The following is a 23,510-nucleotide window of genomic DNA, read 5'->3' on the forward strand; positions in this document are numbered from 1 at the left end:
ACATTCCTCGCCACGCACGGCACCACGTGCAAGCCCAGAGGGAGGCGCGAGATCTGATCCACGCGAGCGCCCCGCGCCATCTAGCGACCCGTTTGTAGGAGTGCGCTAAAACAGGTGGCGGCAGGTTCACAGGTTTATTAACTGGAGAACAGAAACTATGAGCAAAACGGTTAAGTCTCATGATAATAGTCTGCACACAAAAAAACACGCACGGTAAAATCATAACAACAAAAACAAATGTATTTGCTAAAGTACAAATCAAAAAGGGAACGTGACTATTTTTATTAAGACTTTTTATTAAGAAAAATCTTTTGTGGGGAGTATTTTAATGCCAAGCTGAGGCCTTGAACTCTCTCTTAGTAAACAGTGGGATGAAAGCAACGTTAATAAAACTCCTGTTAAAACAGGACACAAACAGAAGGGAAAAAAATAAACCAAACATTTAAACGGCTGCACGTATGGTTAAATATGAACCTTTGATGAATATTCTGTGACGAGCGGTGTGGTGTGTCTTTGTATCTGCTGTGTTTTTCGAAGTGGCACCATCTTTTTACTGATGTTTTAGCTGAACAGGCAAGCAAAAAGTGGCGGTGAAAATATTCCATACAGTAAGAGGACATTAAAATATTTAGAGTAAGGAGTATATGGTATGTTTGGGAATGCAAATACATGTGCTTCATGAGTTATGTCAAGTCATCTTTTGGCAGGCACATCGTATGCACTGCTAGTTTGATCACATCACCTTTTGATTATGGTGATGATTTGAAAACTCTTAACTAAAATGCTATTTTGGCAGTTTTTGGCTCGCAAAGTAAAAAATAAAAGTCTTCTCAGTCCTGAAGTAGAAAGTTGAACTTCCCAAAGTCATGCTCATCGGGCATGATGAGCATGTCTTCCCTGGCTTTGGCCAGCTTCTGTCTCAGGAAATCTCGTCTCTCTGTCCACTCCTGCAGCTCCTCCACGCTGTGTGCGTAGTCGCAGCTCACACCGTCAGGACAGCCGCCGTCAGACCTGTCAAACAGTAACATCTTGAAAAACCAAATGGAAACTCACGATGCATCAGTCTAAAAGTTGATATGGTGTCAGCAAAGCAAACACTTCCAATCCTGATCCAGGAAAAGGTCTCACTTGGGGCAGAATTCAAAGCATGGACCAGGGAAGCGGTAGCTCCACGTCAGAGCTTCGTCCTCTCCCTCACAGCTGAACACCCGGTCCTTGTGTTTCTCAGTGGAGATGTGCTGCTGCCACTGCCGCTCACCGTTGCTGTGTTTACCACACAGGCGACAGTGGAAGCCATTCTAAAAAAATTAAATAAAGAAAGCATCATCGTCATCTTTTTATTACAGATGCATAGTCAGGAACCACCTTGTGTTTGTTTTAGTTTTGTGCAGCAGATTTTGGCCTTTGACCTTACTGAACTGAAAAACAAACCATTGGTTCAGCGTAATCAGTCGGCATGACGATACATCTCTCTTCTGGGACCGGCTGGGTTAGCATGGCTCCATCTGCTTGCCGGTTGTGGGCGGTTAATGACAGCCACATGTCGTATATCTGCTGCATTTCTCGCACTGCAGGTGCAAATACAAATTTGTTAAAGTTAAAAGGTTTCCATCTAGACATTTTAGCAACATTTTCGTAGCCGTGTCTGCAGCCCTCTGCTTAAATGAACCACTGCTAAAATAACACATGTCTGACCGAGCTCTCAGTGATTGAGTTGCATTGTGGGTAATGCAGGTCCCATGTTTGGACAAGGGAGAGTAATGTGTAATAAAAAAAAGATGATATCTTTGGTTGCTAAATCAGTGGCATATTGCACTATTCTAATAACTCACAGTCATTATTCTTCATATACATCCACATCTCCCTCTCCTCTTGGCTGTGAGCAAAGGTGCAGTTCCCTGAGAAGTTACATTTCCCTCTCTTCAAAATCTGGGTGCATATCTGCCAGGAGAAAACATAATGCTGTTAAACACAGACAACAATACAAACTTTCAACAGACACCACGACAGGCAAACGTACAGCTTTCATTGTTAAAAGCACCAGCTATGCAAAATATAGCAAACATAAAAAACAAGAATGGATGTGGGAATGTCTTTGATGGATGGAAGCACTTGGTTGCTTGTTGTATTAAAGTGCATCACCGAAGAGGAGGCACACCTACATCATAATGCACAGGGAAGTTCTTGGCATGTGGCAGCGGTCGGACCTGAACCCATTTCTTTCTCTCCAAGGACTTGACCAGCAGTACCCATCTCTCTTTAGTCCACCTGAAGGTGATGACATAGGGAGAGGACAGAGAAATGTACACACATATGGAGCTGGAAAGCGGATGGATTATCGTGATCATCTGTGATTTACCAGTTGAACATCTCACCTTTCACCTTGTTTTTCAAAACAGGCTAAAACAAATCTCTGGCTGATATATAATAGGATCTATGATAATATGACACGGATGTATTTATACTGGTGGAAGACATGCAATTTCATTTGAATATCTCATAGATGTAATACCCTGGCCTTTAATTTAACTTATGGTAATTTATCATCAGATTGAGAAAACAATGAACATAAAGATAAAAAACTAATCAACTGTAAAAGTAAAGTGCCTGCTATGCAGAACCAAAGATAAAATAGCAACCAAAAAGCAGAACTAACAGCCGAACAACTGGCGAGTTGGTCTGCATACGTTAAGTTTGCAACGACTCACATTCGGCAATACAAAGCATCGAGGATTTAGAGCCTAAGATGGCGTTGTATACGGTTAACGGTCCTCAGCTAGAAGGCAGAACCAACAGCAAGTCACGGTTGAAACCGAACTCAGGGGAGGCTTTCCCACGACCTCCCCTGAGCCCGAGAGGTAAGTTGAGTTACATCCCCGCAGCTACACTTACTGATATCACAAACACACCTACATAGAGAGAGAATATTCCTGGACGACACCTCGCTCCGAGCCAGCCATTAAAACAACTGAGTTGGGAGAGATTCATAGACATTAAATCTCCGCGGGGGGTTTGTAAAAATATATTAAACTGATAGCTCTTAATAACTGCTATCAGAGCCGCATACCACGCTAGATTAATAACAAAGGTATACAAACTAAAATGTATTAGTTTCCGCGTGAGCATCAAACAGTAAAATTCACGGTCAAAAAAGATCAAACGAACTGTTTATGTTGCTGTTGGTCCCTTATGTATTAAACTATTAACTATTATTGGGTTTTGGTGAAACAGCCCAACTTGAATTCCAACCAGGTTTCTCTCAGCGGAGATCCTCCAGGGTGTAGTTGGGATGAGCAGTGTTGCGGTGTCGCCAGAATTCGGTGCGAGGCAAGCTTTTTTTATTTGTACTCACGTGTGCCTGGCCTTTGCAGTGCAGTGCTTCAGAGCTTTGTCTGGTTCACGGATCAGGCCGTCCCGCAAGCACTGAGCACAGGAAAACTTCATCTTCATGTTCAGACTCTTCCCACCTCCTCCTTCTCCTCCTTCTCCTCTTGGTTTGCTCCCATTGCCTCCAGAAGACAGCTGCTTAAAATGAAATCAGAGTTCTTGACAGCTTTCATTTGCCACTATAAACTATAAATTGAATATCTAAAATGCTATTCCCCCCCCCCCTTTAAAGTGTTTATACAAGCCAATAATTACACAGCATTTTAATAAATTAATATAATAAGTTTGACAGCTATTACATCAAAAGCTCTGTAAATTCAACATGTGGGTTTAATCTCGTTTAGAAAAGAAAGAACAAACAGAGAGGATGCTGGACGGCTCGATCTATATGCCGGAGAAAACATTGTGTCGTTTCAAATCAACAAAACTATAAATGATCAAAATCTTACTCTATTTCCTTTATGTTTGCTTGAGTTTTGCTCCTGATTGTCGTTGTATTTTGTCGATACTTTCACAATTTCATCGGGGCTGATACCTGAAAACCAGAATTAAAAACGCTATTGATTCTCTTTTTTTGTAATTTTTAAAAAATAATTTATATGTGTCTGGTAAACCGCACCGGTGTCGCGCTGCACCCTCCAGGTTTTGAGCTCTATGACGGAGTGGGCAAAATAGCAGCTGTCCTCTCTCAGGCAGCCGTACCGGATGGCTTGACGGCACAAATCCAAGTGGCACAGGACGCTCAGCGGTCGGACCTTTTTGTATTTGACACTGAGGGTCTGCACCACAAACACCAAGCATCTAATGAGCAAAGACGTGAGAAATTAAAAAAATGTATGACACAAGAAGTAAAGAGTTGCTGTATGGGAATGAAATGAGCGAGGGAACGAGGACTCTGTGGCACATATGTTGTGAACACGCTCACTTATTGGCATCGAAGGTGTGGCGAGCATCCAGGTTAGAGCAGACGGTGTGATCGTCTCGACAGCGCTGCCTGATGATTCTAGGTTTCCCGTCGAAGCATTCCTTGAGACGGACAATACGGGACGAGAAAGGAACAAAGAAAGACAGTACGTGTGGATATTTACAAATGACCGTCTTAACGCAATATTAATGAATGTATCCATTATGATACAACAAAAAGCTGCGTGAATGTTTTAAGAGATAGATAGTGTCGTGGAACATGCATGCTTCATGGACAGAACAAACACTGGCAACTGGTACTTTTAATACACAATACAACTGGGACTGGAGTTTGTGCTCAATAACAAACAAAAAAAAAATATATATATATATATATATGTGTGTGTATAACTATTATACAAACAATTATTATTCTGAAAAAAAAATAATTATACAAAAGAATGTTGAGTGAGTGAGTGTATATATATATATATATATATATATATATATATATATATATATATATATATATATATATATAATGAAGTAAAACAAACATGACTCAACATTTTTTTTGTATAATAATTAGAATTACAGTGGAAGAGCACTAACCTGACAGAGGAACATGAACATGCCCTTGTCTTCCCTCAGAAGGCGGATGATGCTGTTTACAGGGTCCAGTTTTAAACCCGACGTGTCAAACAGCAGGTTTCGGTCCAACCTCCCCTTCCGCTCCTCTGTCCAAACGTCAATCTCCAGCTGGTTGTAGGCAAACGTGCAATTTTCTCCGAACTTGCACAAGCCCAAATCCCCGGACTTCAGCAGCTCTGACATGAAAGAAAATACAGTAATTCTGCCGCACATCCACGGTCTTGGTTGAAACAGTCGAGGTAATCACACATTTTTAGAACAAGTTCCCTCTTTAACCGTTTCCCCCGATTCATGCCTCATCAACAGTTCCTTCACATTTAAATGTTTCTGACCAAATCGGGGTGGAGTGTAACGCTGCCTTGTTCACATGGGAAAAATGTAAACGGGGGGTACCTTCCCCAAAACTACCAAGTCATATCCTATAAATCCAAACTGCTTTCCCTGACACCGCAAAGAGATGGTCACCTTGTTAAAAAGGAAGAAAACGCCAGGTAGTGAAAATTGCTGACGCCAATTTGACATTGTGATCTGAACTCTGATATCAGAGCCGGGAAACAGCCCTGCAAAGTCAAAAAGAGTGAATTAATGGAAAAGGGAGTGACGAATGTTAAATTTACGACAGGAAGGGCCTTGTCGAACTGACCTGAACTGCTACTACCCCCAACATGCCCTGATATGCCCTGCCTCCTCCTTTGTGCCTCCTGCCTCAAGGGCCTGGCCTCATTGGTCCGGCCCTTGAATTTGTAATTTTGGGCTATACAAAATTAATGGAGCATTGTAGAGCTAACAAATGAGGGACTATGATTCCCCTCTCGAGATTAGATCAACAGCCTAACTGGGCCATGAAATACAACGGGAAGTGACCTCAACCTCAATCTGACATCCTGAGAGGTCAACTCCTCTCTTTCCACTCCAAAGATCTGTAAAAGGACATTTGTTTGTCAAACACGATAACAGCTACACAATTTAAATGTATCATGGTCCATTTGACCTTAACAATCCAGCATTGCATTTGAAGAGATAATGCTCAGTAAGTTAAAAAAACTCCCGTTCACCAGTATTAAGCTGGTTAACTCAGTTTCCAACTGTCCCAATAATACATTTCAGGGCAAATCAAGATTTGTCTGGACGTTTGACTTCTTCTCACATTATTTATGTGTTTTCAAAGGCGATACACTGGCTGTCTTTAAAGGAACTGTGTAGTTACTTTTGAACATACGTCAATTTAGACAAGAATAATAACTTTTTCTTTAATTTCACGCCCAATTAGACCGTTTTAAGCAAACGTACTGTAATTTTATTATTTTCTGCACAGAGGACAAAACAAAAACACACTATGTGCATTACGCAAATACGTTTTAGCTACGATAACAATCAATGAACAGTGAACGCCAACAGACAACTGACCAGAAGTCATCCTCATCCATATCGAGTTACTAACCTCTGCAGAGAACAAACGGCCCACTGAAGGAACTCCAGTTAGGAATCCGTCGTACTCTGGTCCACTCCGAAGGATAACCTGATTCGAGTCTACACAACAGAATGTCTCGCTGACAGCTGTGGACCAGGTCGGGCTTGTGAACAAATGTATATACGCCTTGACCTGAAAACAAAACGGGGGAGGGTTATTTTTAAAAGTCAAAGATATTCAATAGAACAGAAACAAAGTGGGAGTAGGAGTCACCAAGCATTTTGGTACCGCCACTTCATAACAAAACTCTTCCTAATTATTTTTTATGCATTCTTCCCTTTCTAGACCGTTAAAAGAAGGGCTTCAGGAAGCTGACCGAACCGCCTTTCAAGATGCTCAAAACAGTGAATATTAAAAAAGGATGGTAAAATCATCACCAGCAGCAGAATCATTGTGGTTTCTTGCTCCACTACATTTAGTTAGAGACAGGGTTGTACTGCTGACTCACCTTTCCGAGGGAAACAGGCAGAGCAGGCCTGCAGGAACTCATGAGTGGAGGATAGCGGGTTGGAGGCCGCAACCAGCGCCGGGATATTCGTCTCCTTTGTTGACCCGTAAAGAATAGAATTTCAGTTAATGTGAACAAAACAGACAAACAGAGACGATAACACAAGCTAGGTGATCAGATCTTACTTTATAGTTTTTCTTTGGAGATCGCATTACTGGAGCTGCAGCCGTTTGAAAGTCTGTGATACCTGAGGAGTGATAACAGGAAATACATTACTAATAATGTGTGCATACTTTGTAGTTTATTTATTTTCTCCGTGTAAATATATATTTGTCATTTAAAAAACGGTGTGCTTTCTCTTTGTAAGTCTTTCAAATGAAACAATGCGAGAGCCAAAAGCCATCATCACACTTCGATTGATCGGCTACTTGCTGTTATGACCTCTAAAAGAAGAGGCGTCCTGCTTTGCCAACAATCTAATAAGTCGCCAAGAAATCCTAATCACCAATTGAGCTGAAATCGGAGAGCGTGTCCAGGCCTGTTGCTCCCATGGAGATCGCTGGCAAAGCGTCCACAACACCTTCCATTGAGGGAAACGAGTCCAGGGCATCGAGGGAGTCGAGCACAACCAATGCTTTCACACCAGTTTTAGGGACTTCACAACTCTGACTGCCTGGATCGGAGACAGTCTCCAGAGGATCTAGTTCATCCAGCAAATCATCAAGGGACTTTTCCCCGGCGTCAACTTCTGTGTTAGCTTTACTTCCAGCAGCACTTGGATTCATATCCAAGAAGTCATCCAGGGAATCAAGGCCATCCAGCGACTCGGAGGTCAGTGCTAAGTTTGTAGCACCAGCGCCACCACCAATGCCAGAGGCCCAGAGGTCGTCGAGGGCATTCAGTGTTCCAGTTGTCGAGCTGCACCCACCACCTGAAAAGGAGTCCAGGGAGTTGAGTTGGCTGACGGCCGAGCTGAAGAAGGCCGGGGGTAGCTGGGGTGTCGGGGCAGGCAGGACGGACGGGACCGTGCGATCGCAGGTGGAAGTCCGGTGTGGGATTGAGAATGTTTCCTGGGTGGGGGTCTGGAAAACATGGAGAAAGAAACTGGAGTGAAGATGGATGAAGGAAAAAAAAAAATGGGAAATGGGACAGAATGTAAAAATGTAATGCTCAATTTCAGGATTACATTTGAAGATGTTGATGGACGTTGCTGTTTATGAGATTATTATTTAATAAGCAACAGATCAAATGACTATGGGGACATTCATAATGATGACCTCATAGAGGATTATCACCCGACTGACCTACAGCCCATTAGATTGGACTAAAGTGGCAGACAATACTAGTAAGTAGCTGGTGAAGAAAATGCAACATCCAGCTGCCAGATAGCCAGATATTTTGCTCAGGAGTCAGTGGAGATCAACACAAAGCTAAAAATAGTGTGAATATTGGACTAATATTGCCCTGTGGCTGTTGGATGTGTAAATAGGCAACAATTTGCTAACATACATCAACTTTTCTAATGATAATAGTGTGAAGACAGGTTGCTCAGCTGCCCCAAAGTGGCCAATAAAGCAATTAATGCAGCTTTAAAGAAAAATTTACAACTTTGTTTTTTTTATTATTCTTTTCATGACAGAATGTTTGCTTATATTTTGTGTCTTCTGGGTTTAATTTTCAAATCATTCACAAAGTAAATGCTGTATTGCACAGGAGTCCCATCTCAAAATATTAAATATTAGAGCTTACCACTCAAGAGAATATTTCAACTACATCGCCATGTATTAATAAATTTTAGAAGCGATAAAAAGTTGAAAGAATGTTTTATGGGATGGATTAGGTATCCAAAGCAGGATTCAACTGAAGTTGAATTTACGTCACTAGAATAAAAAGTGCCAGGTGTTGTAAATGAGCTAAAGCATGGGAAAAAAAAGTTTCTTTGAAAAACTATTTCTATTTTTTTTTACGAGTTTTCCAAAACCGTTAAAAGGCTTGGACAATAGTAATGTATTATTACAAGTTTTTCAATCTTAGTAATAATCGTTCCACTATCAGTGACAAAAGTGAGTTTCCTGGTCTGCAGCCCAAACACACACTTCACCTCAGTTGGCTCCGTCTCATTCGGGAAGCCGTCGAGCAGGCTGTCCAAATCATCTCCCATCAGCTCGAAGTCCTCCAAAGTGTCCACGATGTCAGGTACTGTAGAGACAGCAGGTTGGCGGCAGCTGGGAGCTGGGGAGCGAATGGAGGACTGAGGCATGCTGGGAAAACTGACTAAAGAGAAGCAGTAGGGGATTTTTGGGGATTGTCTTACACATATTTCAAGACCTTTATTAAGGAAAACATATGTGGAGACATACATGTATTGTATGTATTGTTAAGGAGACACAATTCTGAGTCAAAGTCAGGAATTCACACCTGGTGCGAGGCCACTCAGAGGATTCACACCGTTTCCGAAATGAATACCCGACACCTGAAAGTGAGAAGGATTAAAAAAGCATTTGTAGTCAAATAAAAACAAATATAATGAGTATGAATATATAACAATATGAGTAAAGGCTCAACAAAAATATATCTAGAAAACATGCTTCACTGATGCTGAATATCTTTCAGCTCGGAGGTCCTCATTTAAGAAATTCCTAATGTTTTTGTTCATAAATATTATGATTCAGAATCTTTAAAGTTTTAAAGATATAGAAAATATATAACTTACCTTGATGGCTTCAGTAGTCATTCCATTAGTGACATTAGCTCTCGTGATAAGTCCTCCTTCCTAGGAGAGACACAATAACAGACTGAATATGAGAGACACAAATCTGCATTGGAGTTCGGCAAAACTATGAAATATGCAGTAACACAATCAACAATTTACTAACCTTCATGCCGACATATGGTTTCCGATTTTTCAGTCCCAGGTGGACGGCCAGCTCCTGTGCGAGCTCATTCACCTGTTTGTCCTGTTAAGAGTGAAAACAGACAAAGAACAAATTGATACATTGCACAAGCTTCAGGTCTGTGACATTTACCATGTCGTGTAACCCATTTAGCTCCACCTGGGAAATGTCCCACAGAAGCAGTTCCCCATCTTGTGTTGCTTCACTTTTACACAGTTTAGCATTTATCCAACCCACAAGATAAGAGATAATTATCTTTTTGGTTTTGAAGAGGGGAAAAAAAGTTAATTCAAGGAGATGAGGGTCTTCATGACTACCAAGCTAGATAAAGTCAGGGGATCACCAAACCTGTTAGGGTTCACAGTGAAAGGAACAGAATTGTTGTTGATTTGTGTTAATCAATTTCTTAGACCCATTAGCGTCAACTCTCCCAATGGTCTCTTTCCTTTACCATGCGAGTAACAAGCAGGCAGTCGGTGGTGCAGTTGTAGGCCTCCTTGTACTTCCGGAGCTCCTTCAAACAAAGTGCCTTCCTGTACAGCGCCCCGCGGCTTTCCTTACACACTTTCAGGGCTATGTCGCAGTCCGTCACGCCTCGCTCATATTCCCCCTGTGGAACACATGAGAGATGACAACACAGGACACGGTTAAAGAGTCTCGGTCAGACTGCTTTGTTTTATAGAAGAAGCCTCATAGTTCAGGTGTGACGGATGGTGAGGATAGAAAAGCCTTATAAAAAGGTTATATAATGAGTTAACAGTCCATTTATTATTTCGTCCAAATGCTGTTTCTAGGTGTAGGAATGTGTGTGGAGGCAGTTTTAAAGCACAGATAATTGCGCTGTTCAATGCAGTTCAGTGTTGCTGCAAATATAATTAGCGAAGTAACTTTGAATTAGAATCAATGCAACAGGTATAATGGGAATGCCATCATGTAAGTGGAATTTATTTTTGACCTCAGAGGTCAACAGTCTCCTTTATAAAGTAATTTCTCCATCTGAAAACCTTTTCTTCCCATTGTCTTATTAACACGATCTATGACTAAATGAATTCATATTATCTGATTTACAGATAACTCAGCATTGTGTTTGGCCTGAACGGACCTGTGAAGGGATTTTTTGTTTACAACATTATTTGTCACTTGTAATACATCAGAGACTGCTGCTGACCATTGTAGGTCAAAGGTTTTGGTTTTTCAAATTCCAGCATTGAACTAAATATTGATATTGATATTGATATTGGGACTATTGGCTAAATATACTATGGATAAAACCAGACATCTGATTTTCACATTCTGTCATTAGTTTCGCAAGTATTTGACCATAAACCAAAATATTGTACAAACCGAAATGTCGACCTGATTATCAGAGTTATCACAATCATCCCTGAGGGGGACATGCATGTCTGAGTAAAATTTCAAGGCAATGCATCCGAAAGCTAACATTCCACTATCACGTGGTCACATGTTGACCTCATGCTGAACGCTCGAGCAAAAGTCAAAGTCATCAAAGTCATTGGGACAAACATTAATGGCAATCTATACAATAGGTCTTGTGATATTTCAGTCTGGTCCTGGTGAAAGTAATATGTAATTGTCATGTTATGCTGCTATGAATAATGCCGCTGTGCTCCCTGCTTTTTACTATAAAATGCTTATTTACACTTGGGTTCCCACAGATATGCCTCGACCTTCCCTTGAACCCATGCTAACAACCTCCCTGTGATATGTAGATGAATCGTCTCCCCTGCTTTATACGGCACTCATCTACTGTCTTGGTGCTGATGGTGAGATCCCATGAGTTGCATTATGTGTAGGCTTTCCTCTACTGCATTATAATAACTTTCCTATAATTTATAGTGAAACATATTTGATTGAGTCTTTGAAATGTAGCACTAACTATAGTGGACTAACCACTGGTATGTTACTGGATATTACAGATTAAAAGTTGCGGGAGGTCATTAATTTGGTTTGATCCACTTTCAACTGGCTCTACAACTGACTGACTGGTGCACGGATCAGGTTTAGGCGTCGCCTTTCGTCACAAGCCTTAGCAGCCCCAGTCACAGCTGCATGCGTCTTGACAAACTTTGAATGTCTGTCTGAGCTGCACTCGCACTCACTGAAACAATGTGTATGCAAAGCGGACACGGCATGTCAGGATCGCACACACACACAGTGCCAGCCGTATATTACCATGCTGTGGTAGGCGGCCGCCCGGTAGACGTGCAGGCTCTCCAGCAAAGCTTCAGGGATCTGGATCTCCTCTGCTGCAGCATAGTGTGACACATTCAAGCCCTCACTGAACTCTCGCACCGCCTGTTCCCAGTCACCGTCTCTGAACGAGGCGTTGCCCTCATCGAGCAGGTTGCACACTAACTGGGCAAGGAAGTCCTGGGGGGGAGGAAAAAAAGAAGAGGTGTGTCCCAAAAAATTTTTGGGGCCTGTCATGAATAAAGTATATTCAGAAATACGCCTACGCCCACCATACTGGTTGTTGTAAACATTCGTCCTGTTTATGAATGCATGTAACAAAATGTGGTACCAGTCCATCAAATCATTTTATCAGACATGTCACTTAAAAACCAGAATATCAACTTAATTGGCTCTAGAGGAAATATCAGTACAATTCATCCTCTGGGGACAATAAATGTCGTGGACAAAGAGGAATGATTACAGCATCCAGTATCTCTTTCCGAGAGATTATTAAAAGGGGCTGGAAAAGGATCGGCAGAGCATCGCTGTGACCAAGAAGAAAAGTCTTTGGTTGTACATGCAGCCAGGAATTAACTAAGCGATGTTAGTAAAAGACAAGAGGAATTTAGGTGAAAAACAAAACAGAGAACACAGTGAAGGGGTCTGTGGAGTTCAGCAGCAACTAATGACCCAATTATTGTAGATCATAATGTGTATAAAAGCCCAGAGTGAAGGGACAGTGGAGACAGACAACACGGCATGTGTAATAACAGGTGGTACCTGGTAGCCCTCGGGCTCAGGATAAGCCAGAGAAGACCTGGAACACAAGATGTAAACTTGCTTAGAAAACACTGAGACAGCTGGTTATCGACAATGTGAGTCATTCGTGGCCATGGACGGTTTCACTTTATGTCGGGTCGCATTAAAACAAACACAAAAAGGCATCTCACTGTATAAATGTCAGAGAGTTCCTTATCTCCTCCTTGCGTTTCTGTCTGGCAGGGTCCATGCTCGTTTTCTAGGGGAGAAGACAAACAGACCACAAGTGAATTTAGTAGCCAAGATGTTGTGTTGATAGTGCCGACGAACTGGAAGCTGGTGGACACCCACTTCCTTCAGGAGCACAAAACAAGACACAGCCACCGTTGTCACCTCGTGCAAAAGACCCTCTACCGAGCCTGGCTTCGTGTTCATTTCTGTATGCAATACATATACAAACATCCAACATGCAAAGCGCCTGACCCCCCGCATGTATTCCTCGCTATCATAACGCGAGTGTGGCCCGACTTCAGACACACCTACCGAAGGAAGTGAGGAAGTTCATTGAACAAAATAGAAGTTTAAAATAATTTAGTGTCCAATGGCAGGAAGACGGAGACACTCGAGAGGTCGAGCCGACGCTGGTAAACAGCGAGCCGAGAAGGAAGAGATCCGTTCAGGATCCGTGTCTGACTTTAGCCTCCAGTTAAGTTTCGATTCCCAGCAGCCCCAGTCCATCCACGAGCCAGCTGCAAACCTCGACGCTGGCCCTTTAATAACATTGTGTTTAGTAGCCCTGAATTCAGTCTGTCAGGCACCTCTTCCTGCGCACACACAGAGCCCACCTACTAATAAAATATAAATGACTGTGTTAACAATAACCGTGCCATATTTAGTAACGATGCAAAGACGTTTTGACATCAAAAACGAAAAAACGGAAAAGCACAACAAGGTTTTTTGTTTTTTTTCGTCTGAATCCAAAAACGAAAATACGAGAGAATCAAACTCAAATAACGATTTTGTTTTTTGCAAATCCTTTTTTTGTTTTATTCTTTTTAAGACAGACACACAAAGCAAGGCAGGCAACCCGGAAGTACGAGTCTGTCAAAATAAAAGCCATGGCAATAGAAGGATTGTAGGCAAGTAATATAGTTTAATCAAATTAATTTGTGTGTGCAGAATTGTTGCTGTTAGCACGCATGTATTCTTCCACCGTATTGAGCTGTTTCTTGAATGGAGTCTCAGAGATTTCAGATTTTCAGTCTGACTCATAATATTGCATCCACTGTTTTTGGCTAAAAGAGAGGTTTACTTTCAATAAAATAATTCTCTGATAAACTCTTCTTGCCTGTGACATACATTACCCGGGGTATACAAGTGAACAATCTCAAACACTGCTCAGTAATTCAGGTTCATCCTGTAAAATATATCACATTTCCTGGAGCTGCCCGGCTGGTTGGGGGGAGGCCGTCCGGGTCGGCCTTCAGACTCGGCCTCTGGTGGTCTGGGAAAGCCAGGGAGAAACAAACTTGTAAAGTACCATTACCAGCCACCTGCAGGAGGAGCCAATCAGAGGCCAGTGAATAAAATGATCATCAATTTAATGCAAATTCCAAATATTTAATGATTGTTTTTATATGGATGACAATATGATAAATGAAATATGACTTTTACTTCATAATAAATGTGTAAACAGTGAAACCTGCCTTTACCTTCTGCATGATGACCTTCCAAGCTTTTCTTCATGAACATCACATGCTCACGCTTCCATGTAGAAATGTTTGGTTCTAAAATGACAAATGACAAATATAACAAGTAAATACACAATGAATACATTTAGGTTGCAAATTAATCATGAACATCAAATATCAGAGAAAATGAATAGCATTAAATACAACTGTATCAAAAACCTAGATAATTATCAAAGACACATGCAAATATAACTAAATACATGGTTTCTATACACGTATACAGTCATCTACTGGTAGAAAGGGGAACCACTTTTACTCTGCGTCTCCTCATACAGGCTCTGCTCTACGGTCCCTCAAGAAACAGGACAATAAGATAGAAAAATAAATGAGTGCTTACAGCAACAACTATGCACACAAAAATCACTTTGATTAAACTATATTACGACCTGTGTTGCATTAAACAATGCAACGATTAATTTAAACTGGATTATTGCTGTGTACATGGATGCATGAATATTAAACCGCTTTTAGTCAACTACTGTTGCTAACATAATCCCATTATTAATTAATATCAATTAATGTTCTTCTAATGTTACATTGGTATGTGTTTGCATCATAGACTGTAAATAGAAATGTCTTGCCTACAATCCTTCTATTGCCGTGGCTTTTATTTTGACAGACTCGTATTTCCGGTCACTTGCCCTGCTTTGCGTCTCTGTTCAAAAGAAAAAAAGAAGGATTTGCACCCAAAAAAATCGGCTCGTTGTTTAAGTTGTATTCTCTGGTATTTTCGATTTTGGATTCAGATGAAAAAAAAGGAAAACGGCTGTGCTTTTTCGGTTTTGGTTTCAAACAGAAAACAATAATAACAAATAAAAAAGGTATTTCTGTATTATCGGTTTTTTAACTAAACTATAAAACAAACAATAAAAAAAACGTACACTGACGGCCCGGACAATATTCCTCCCCGCCGCGTTGTAGTCCCATAGAACTACAGGTCCCTTGTCCCCCAGCTCTGCGGTGGTCAGCTCGGGGTAACGTGTTGGATTCAGGTTTGAACGCAAAGAGCGAGCGGGAGCGTGTGACTGGATTCAATCAGTACAGCAGCGTTGCGGTAACGACGGTATACGTGTAACTTGTGTGTGAACTGTGGGTGAAAGTGTGTGTGACGACGAATGGCGGCGGACTGATTTCAGTTGGTGTAACTTTTAACTTTAGCGTTAGTCAGCGGATTTCAGAGGCCGAGGGAGAGCGCCACGCTGCGTCCCGTTTAACGGCACCCGCGTGAGCTAACTGACGCAACTCCTCGTCTTATAGCCACTGGGACTAGGTGTGTTAATTATCCAGCAGGCACGTGATGCGTTCATGAACCGATCGGTGTCAACAAACCGACTCCACCGGCGTCAAACCGTGTCGGTGTGTTAGCACGACGGGAGCAGCACTCTGCTAAAGCTAGCTGCCGGCTGCGTGCAGGGGGGAGTCTAACCCAAAACAACAGTCAGCTCTCATGAACGTGGCTCGTGTGTAAAACCCGGCGGCTGTATGTAGTTTTATTTATTTATTTATATATATATATATATATATATATATATATATATATATATATTTCAACATTACCACAACTAGCTTATTATTAGCTATATGATTACATCTTTACCGTCTGTATGTTATTCAACGCACGAGATATGTTCAAATCTATAAAGGTCATCTGAGCTGCAGCGTGTCATACTGCAAATGTAGTTAAATGTTATTTTAGGGTGGATTGTCCCACTGCGAAAAGCATCGTTTTCTGTAGTTAAGTAGAAAAGGGGGGACTGAGCTTCCTAGAAAAACGAAGCAGTTCAAGCCCAAAATGTCCATATATTCCTACCCAATAGTCCCGTAGGACTTGCTATATGGGGTCTGTGTTTTTATTTCTTATTGGCAATGAGTGCAGAGGACCAGGGTTATCATGAAGCAGAACATAAAAAAATAATACGCCGTGTTTGTTCCCATAGGTGTCCCGATGGCTACAGATATTGTTGCACAGTTGGCCAACTCTCTGGCTAAGACTGGAGTAGAGGAAGTAGAGCTGAGCTACAAAGGCCAGGGGAAAAAGCTGGATGATGCCCAGTCAGGTGAGTGTCAGACAGAAACCCTGCTTATGATCGTTTTAACACACCAAAAGTCTTGTGTTTTCATGAATAAAGCCTCAATCCCTCTTTCTCAACTTTTAACCCCTCACGCTGTTCCTGCTCTCCAGTGGAGGAGATGGTTAAGGAGATCCAGGACTTTGAGGATTTACAGGCACTGAGGTTAGAGGGAAACACTGTCGGGGTGGAGGCAGCCAAGGCCATCGCCAAGGCCCTCGAGACAAAGAGCAAGTTTAAGGTTCGGACTCTTTCTTGACTTTTCTGAGCATTCTCAATTTGAATCATCGCCCTTTTTTATTTTCTATATAATGTAGTGAGTATATTCAAGTTTGAACTCTTAGCGACTCTGAATTTCATTCTCTCTTTCAGCGCTGTTATTGGAGTGACATGTTCACAGGACGCCTGCGCTCTGAGATCCCACCTGCCTTGGTAATTAACATTATTGAACTTGTTGCAAGGTTGGGCTCCCAGTCGGAACGTGTGGAAATATTGCATACTTTCCATGTCTGGCTCTCCTCATGAATGATTACAAGGCAGTAACTATGTTGTCTTTGTGTTTGGTACGCTGCCGTTTTATCTCGTTTCTTTCTCTCCTTGTGCTGTAGAACTCACTGGGTGACGCTCTGATGCTGGCAGGGGCCAAGCTGACTGTTTTGGACCTTAGTGACAACGCCTTTGGACCAGATGGGGTGAAGGGCATTGAGAGGTTGCTCAAGAGCACAGCCTGCTACACTTTGCAGGAGTTGCGGCTCAACAACTGTGGCATGGGCATCGGAGGGGGGAAGGTAAGTCTTGAGAATGTCTTTTTAACATGAGGTGTGTTAGCTTCTACAATAGCCCTCTAATGGCATTTTTTTTATTAATACATTTTTAAATCACATCTGTTAATGGATTCCTCAGATCTTGGCTGCTTCTTTGATCCAGTGCCATAAAAACTCCAGTGCAGAGGGAACCCCCCTCGGCCTGAAGGTGTTTGTTGCAGGGAGGAACCGCCTAGAGAACGATGGAGCCACTGCCCTCGCTCAAGCCTTCCAGGTAAAGGACTAACAACCCCATGAGCTTTGGACTCCATCAGATTGTTCTGGGGGAAAAGCGGTAAAATGCTACATCGTGTGAGATTTTACCACCCCCTGCCTTCCTGGGGCACTGTATGATTGAATACAATTACTGATCTCGGACCAGGTTATATCAATATAGCTCATATTTGACCACCTGACAAAAGTTGTTCAAAGCTGTGAATCAATCATTATCGAAAAACTGCTGTAGTTTACTGTAGCTGTGTACTTTAATTCTTCTGATCATAATTTGTGTTCTCAGTTGATGGGTAGCCTGGAGGAGGTTCACATGCCTCAGAATGGCATCAATCACCCTGGTGTGACAGCTCTGGCCAAAGCCATGCAGCACAACGCAGGCCTGCGCATCCTCAACCTCAACGACAACACCTTCACCGAGAAGGGGGCTTTCGCCATGGCTCAGGTACGAAGACATTGGTATCGTGACTGTTGATCATTAGTGCATCTACCATGCCATTTTGAATTAACACTGAAAATGATACTTATCCAGCTTATTGCATTCAATCCCATAATCAATATCCCAGCGACTTTGTCAGATGAATGAGTCTAATAGTGCACACCTACGCTTTAACTAAATGCATAACAACTGCATTACTTATTAAAAAGGCTATAATGGTTGACTATTTATAACCATTAATTTACTAATGCATTGGCCAAATATCTTTAACACAAATAGGAAGAACATCAGTTTGCTGTCAGCTCTCTTTATTCATTCCAGTCAGTATTCCCACAGGACAACTATTTTAGCCTATGTTTTTAAGAGATTTGGTATGCAAGTGTTACTAAGGATATTAAAATACATCCATGTGTTTCTACAACGAGATATTCTACCACAGGCCTCAAGTTTAAAATATACTGTTGATTCCTACATACAGTTAGTAATTATCTGTAAAGATTCTTACAAAGGTAGAAGGCTGTAGTTTGACGCACAGGTCAATGCAGTATTTACTATATTCAGTTATAATTTCTACCTTTTTACTTGTTGTTAAAAAAAAAAATCATCCACCAATTTGTCCATCACCATAATTTTTACTACAGTTCTACTAATAATTCTCTTTTTAGGCTTCGGTGCTGTAGCAAATAATATCTTGGTTCTTCACAGGCCCTGAAACACCTCCGCAGCATCCAAGTGATAAACTTTGGAGACTGTCTGGTGCGGCCAGCGGGAGCCATAGCTATTGCAGGAACTGTATCAGAGGGACTACCAATCCTCAAGGTGAATGAGTCCCATCTCTCTGATCTGAGCCGTCAGTCACTACTTCATTTCAATCCTTATTTTTTACTAAATGGTCTTTATTCCTCCGTCTGTTTATTAGGTTGTGTTTGACATTTTCCTTCCCTACTGAGTAAATATTCTGTTAACAGGAACTCAATCTGTCATTTGGCGAGATCACGGAAGAGGCAGCTCTGACTGTGGCACAAGCGGTAAAGGACAAGGACCAGCTAGAGAAACTGGATCTAAATGGTAAAAAAACAAATAAACCTACAGAGATAACTCTGCACATCAACATTTTGTTTTTTGTTTTTTTGACAAAGAAATCTGCTTTAAAGCTTTTCTATTAAGATACTATTTGGATTTTGTTTTCTTTTTCTTTAATTTATCTTGCCTGACTAAGCTGGTTAATATGATTTGGATTTTCAGGTAACAGCCTCGGAGAGGATGGCTGCAAAGCTCTGAAAGACGCTATGGAAGCCATGAACATTGGCGAGCTTCTCGGGTCGCTCAGGTAATCACGTCATACTTAAGCTCCTGTGGTCTATTTATTGAAGCCTATACATCCTGTCTATCCGGTTGTGGGTCACGGGGGGGGGGGGATATGTCCGGTTTTGTATTCCTGCTCTACCTTTTGAAACATTCACTTGAGGTGTCACATCAGCGCCTGGAAAAACTGATGCAATCTGCCCCCACCTTGACTCTGCACATGATATTGTTGAATATCGCCGTCATTGAAAAAGACGCTTCTCATCCCAAAATCCTCACTGACGGGCTGGGCTTTTATTTGTCTCAGTGACGACGAGGGTGAGCCGGAAGATGATGAAGATGATGATGACGATGACGACCACGACGACGACGAGGAAGAAGACGACGAGGATGTGGATGTGGATGAAGAGGAAATAGAGGAGGAAGAGGAAGAAGAGGAGGAAGAGGAAAGCAATGGCAACAAGGTCAGCTAAATGTGATGTCAAAGCAAAAGTTAAGCCCAAAACATTTGTTTGATTACCTGTGCATGCATGACAGTTTTGTGCTGCAATAAAAGGGCCAAAGACCAAATAACATGAACTACAAATTATAAATCCAAGTGTCAGCTTGTAAAACCATGGTTTGTTTGACAGCATTCACAACATTAGTTCTCTTTCTTCTTTCTCCCCCCTCATAGTTGTCCACCCCTGTAGCAGCATCCCGGCCGCCAGATGTATCCTCCTTCCTCAGCTTTCCGTCCCCAGACAAACTGCTCAAACTGGGGGCCATGAGAGCGATGCTGATCGAGCAGCAGGTAAACGCACAAAAAAAAAATCTTTGAGGTCACATTTACGGACATTTTAGCTTGTCGCAAAGTATCCTGTGTGTTTACTTGATGCGGACGCACAAAGCATGCATCCGTTTGAGAATGTGCATGAAGCGGGGTGGTCATCAGTAAACATTTCTGCCTTTCTGCCTCTAGGTGGATGTTTCAGATGCGACAAAAACAGCTGAAGCCTTCCTCAAGATTGCATCTGTGTACAAGGAGGATAATGATGATGTGAAGAATGCCGTATTGGACAGCATTGGTGAGACACTTTGGTCGCATCGGTTGATCTCATTGCTGTTGTGCATGCCCTTGCTGAGAGAAGCTACATTTCTGCCTTTCAATGTCTTGCAGTTAATTTATGTTTTTTATATATTTATTTTGATGTACTACCAAGCTGTTTCATCTAATGATCTCAGAAAAATTAGGTCAGAGTTCATTTATCTCTCCAATTGAACCAGAAGAAAACATTTCTAGAGGCTGAATTGAGGTCTGTTAAAGCTTCTGCTTTTTACCTACTTTTTTATCACGACCTCACCAACGAGTGCTGAGTGATGTTAGTGAAGTGGTTTGCCTCACTTGATCCGTTTAGCGTTTAACGAGACCCATGTTTTCTGTTGTCTCTTTTTGTTGACAGTGGTTGGAACATATGCTTGTAATGCATAGTAATACATTTTTCCTTACAGATGCCCTTCTGAAGAAAGCTTTTTCCACTCCGTCTTTCCAAGGCTGCAACTTTGTATCAACTTTGTTAGTGCTGCTCGGACTTATCAAGGTATGTTTATTCTGCGCTTATTCAGCACAGGCACAGAAATGTGAATTTCTTTACCGTCTCTCTAGATGCCTTGTGTTTCCATTACATTTCTCTTCTCTGCTTATCTCACTTTGGTCTTCTCACGACACTCTTTTCTGTCCCCTCGTCCTCACCCTTCGTCCCTCTGTCCTCTTGGCGGCCCAGAGTGAGGACAAGGTGAAGCCTGTGCTCGTGGTTCGCGGCCACCTCAACGCCTTGGAGCACGTTGCTAGCCAGGACTACTTTCCCAAAGAGTACGTGGATGTGCTTGCGGTCTTCCTGTCCCGGTAAGGACGTGACAGATTGAGCCAATCAGCAGGCAGCTTCCAGGTACAAAATACCACGATTACCATCTTCAAGGATGAAGCACATAATAACTGTTTTTACACTTGGTGTGTGTAGTAACGGTGGTGGACACTCTGGTGATTGTTCATTGTTGTGTTGGAATTGGTTTGTTATTTTTGTTGTTTTGCTACCCCATCGCTTTTATTGGGCTAACATTTGACTTTCTGCCTTTGACATACATGAAGGATTCATGGTTATTTAGCCTGAAAGTTATCGTCCTTAAGATTTAAACCCTGCAGCAAATTCTCCTTGAGCAACTTTCCTTTGTCAGAAAGCAAACCGTGCCTTTCTGTTTACACCCAAACAAACTCAATGTTTTTAGGGAAAAGTCGGTCACTAATTTCACTTTTTTCGAAATGCCACGAGCAACACTAAGCTGATTTGCAAGTAACAAAAATGCAGATTTTATGACTTCCTTTTTTTTTTTTTTTTATTGTCAACAAATCCCATAAAAAGACTTTTCTTAATACTTTCTGACTTTGCCTGTATGCAACTCTCTGTGCTCGACCAATTTCTTTAAAAACAGATCTCAAATATATAGTTTCCTTTTTGTTTTAAAAGAAAGTTTCCTTTTTACGGTTGGATTTAGCAGATGAATGTACATTTGGAACTCTAGTGCATATTAACAGCAACAGAACAGTATATGTATATTGACTCAAACTACAGGGCAAAGGAACATGTGCAGTGTGGCTCATTTGTTGGCAATCTGAGAAATACCAGACTAACCCTTTTTGAAAGATATTAAGTTAATGGATAAATTATACAATTAATTTTAATTACAGAGAGTGTGTGTATAGACTTCATCATCTAACTGTGTGTTATCCTTCACAGAAACCCCAAGGCTTTGGAGTCATGTGGTAATGCTAGAAACAGCCTCCTGTCAACACTGCAGAGAGTCAGATCTGAGGACTGTGGACACACACACACACACACACACACACACACACACAGAGACAAACTGAACTTTGACTGATCACTGATGGACCTTTGGAAACCAGCACACATGAGCTCACATTTTCAGCAAATAAAGCTGAGCAGCTCTTGAGAAGAACAGACCCGCTCACTCCTCTTCATCCCTGCTGTCCTTCCTTCACAGGTTCAGCAACAAACTTCTTTCTGGACTCTGGACTGGGCTTAAATGCTTTGTATTTCAAAGTAGACTACGCTCTTATGGTGTGGACTACTTGAAGTGCTTTGTGTACACTTGTATCACCACAGAACAGCACTGACAACTTGGTCTTCTTGATCTCTGTATTCTGGTGAATAAGATCTGTGTGTCCTGTTTAGAGACGCCTGACTGACCAACGCACAGATTACACTTTGGTGTAAAAAAAGCGCTTACCAGAAAGGATCCGGGCTCTACGTTTCAGTTATTGCACATTTTATTCTATATTTCATATATACCTTTTTACTATTCTGTTTTGGTATTCAATGTTTATTGGATATGATAATGTGGTCAAACATTGGCATTATTTAAATATATATTAACGATAAATATGGTTACAAAAACTAAGACTGCAAAATATAATAGAACAATCAAAAGGGATGAAATGAAATGTGTGCAAATGTGTTTTTTGCCTTTTTAAATGGGGCACAAGGTGCAAAGTTTGGGGATTTGTGTTGCAAAATAAAGCTAGTTTGAGTGTTCGATGTCATTGCATTTTAACTGTATATAAGTTTTATTAAAGAAATAAATATGAGCTTTGAAGGTAATCACAAGAACATACAACTCTAAAAACTGAGCAACACAACTTATGAGTTTGTATTGCAACAAAAATGGATCTATTTTATTGCTGCTCATTAATGGAGGTTTTAAGAAACTGATTTTCTGTTTTTCATCATATTGTTTTGTGTCAACTGGGGGGGGGGGCAAAGAAATCCTGATTTTACAAACCAAGAATAGTCACAGTTCATAGTTCACATATCAACACATGTGCTCAATCCCACCAACAAATACAGTTCCTCCCTGTGTTTCAGGACAAAAATGTAAAGCCACGGTGTTAATTTGCATTAGGGATCAGGGGTCATCGTAAAAGAATTTACCAACGCCTTGTTTATTAGGCTGCTGGACCGCTGTCAGTACGCGCTGGACACACTCAGAGTAAAATAAAGTCAGCGGCAGATTCACATTCAAACTGCCTTTACTTCATGTCACCGAGCAGGCTGTGGCGGGGACGCTCTGCTTCAAGGTAAGCCGGTTGTTTCAGTTTGTTTTTTGAGGTTAGATTTGGGATTTTCTTGAAACAGTTTTTCACCTGATGAA

At 41.5% G+C, this 23,510-nt stretch overlaps 2 protein-coding genes across 11 annotated transcripts; one reads left to right on the forward strand and one right to left on the reverse strand.

The window, feature by feature from the left end:
* Positions 1-179: 179 nt before the first annotated feature.
* On the reverse strand, positions 180-13,495 carry zc3h7ba (zinc finger CCCH-type containing 7Ba). Of its 4 annotated transcripts, none has more exons than XM_034538644.1 (23): positions 13,058-13,183; positions 12,898-12,965; positions 12,728-12,764; positions 11,948-12,145; positions 10,206-10,364; positions 9,737-9,817; positions 9,574-9,633; positions 9,279-9,333; positions 8,962-9,092; positions 7,366-7,942; positions 7,046-7,107; positions 6,861-6,954; positions 6,383-6,544; positions 4,903-5,117; positions 4,313-4,413; positions 4,007-4,188; positions 3,837-3,922; positions 3,353-3,525; positions 2,163-2,268; positions 1,833-1,941; positions 1,432-1,568; positions 1,129-1,298; positions 180-1,011 (listed from the first exon to the last, which is right to left on the reverse strand). In XM_034538644.1, exons 1-23 carry the CDS (start codon positions 13,166-13,168, stop codon positions 831-833), a joined length of 3,255 nt encoding a protein of 1,084 aa, XP_034394535.1. In that variant the 5' UTR covers positions 13,169-13,183; the 3' UTR covers positions 180-830. The 4 variants fall into 4 exon arrangements, with proteins under 4 accessions (XP_034394535.1, XP_034394533.1, XP_034394534.1 ...); XM_034538642.1 differs by having other exon boundaries at positions 8,962-9,134; XM_034538643.1 differs by having other exon boundaries at positions 3,353-3,522; positions 8,962-9,134; positions 13,058-13,182.
* Positions 13,496-15,376: 1,881 nt separating this feature from the next.
* rangap1a (RAN GTPase activating protein 1a) lies at positions 15,377-22,897 on the forward strand. Of its 7 annotated transcripts, none has more exons than XM_034539901.1 (16): positions 15,377-15,520; positions 16,395-16,514; positions 16,640-16,767; positions 16,899-16,958; positions 17,135-17,314; positions 17,430-17,564; positions 17,847-18,005; positions 18,705-18,818; positions 18,968-19,067; positions 19,245-19,329; positions 19,612-19,768; positions 19,981-20,097; positions 20,266-20,371; positions 20,796-20,884; positions 21,068-21,232; positions 22,079-22,897. In XM_034539901.1, the coding sequence occupies exons 2-15, from the start codon at positions 16,403-16,405 to the stop codon at positions 21,191-21,193; spliced, it is 1,668 nt and encodes a 555-aa protein (XP_034395792.1). In that variant the 5' UTR covers positions 15,377-15,520; positions 16,395-16,402; the 3' UTR covers positions 21,194-21,232; positions 22,079-22,897. The 7 variants fall into 7 exon arrangements, with proteins under 7 accessions (XP_034395792.1, XP_034395788.1, XP_034395789.1 ...); XM_034539897.1 differs by having other exon boundaries at positions 21,068-21,189; XM_034539898.1 differs by having other exon boundaries at positions 15,387-15,511; positions 21,068-21,189.
* The last annotated feature ends 613 nt before the right edge of the window (positions 22,898-23,510 follow it).

This window comes from Cyclopterus lumpus, chromosome 8 (genome assembly GCF_009769545.1).
Source record: "Cyclopterus lumpus isolate fCycLum1 chromosome 8, fCycLum1.pri, whole genome shotgun sequence".
NCBI classification, from domain to species: domain Eukaryota; kingdom Metazoa; phylum Chordata; class Actinopteri; order Perciformes; family Cyclopteridae; genus Cyclopterus; species Cyclopterus lumpus.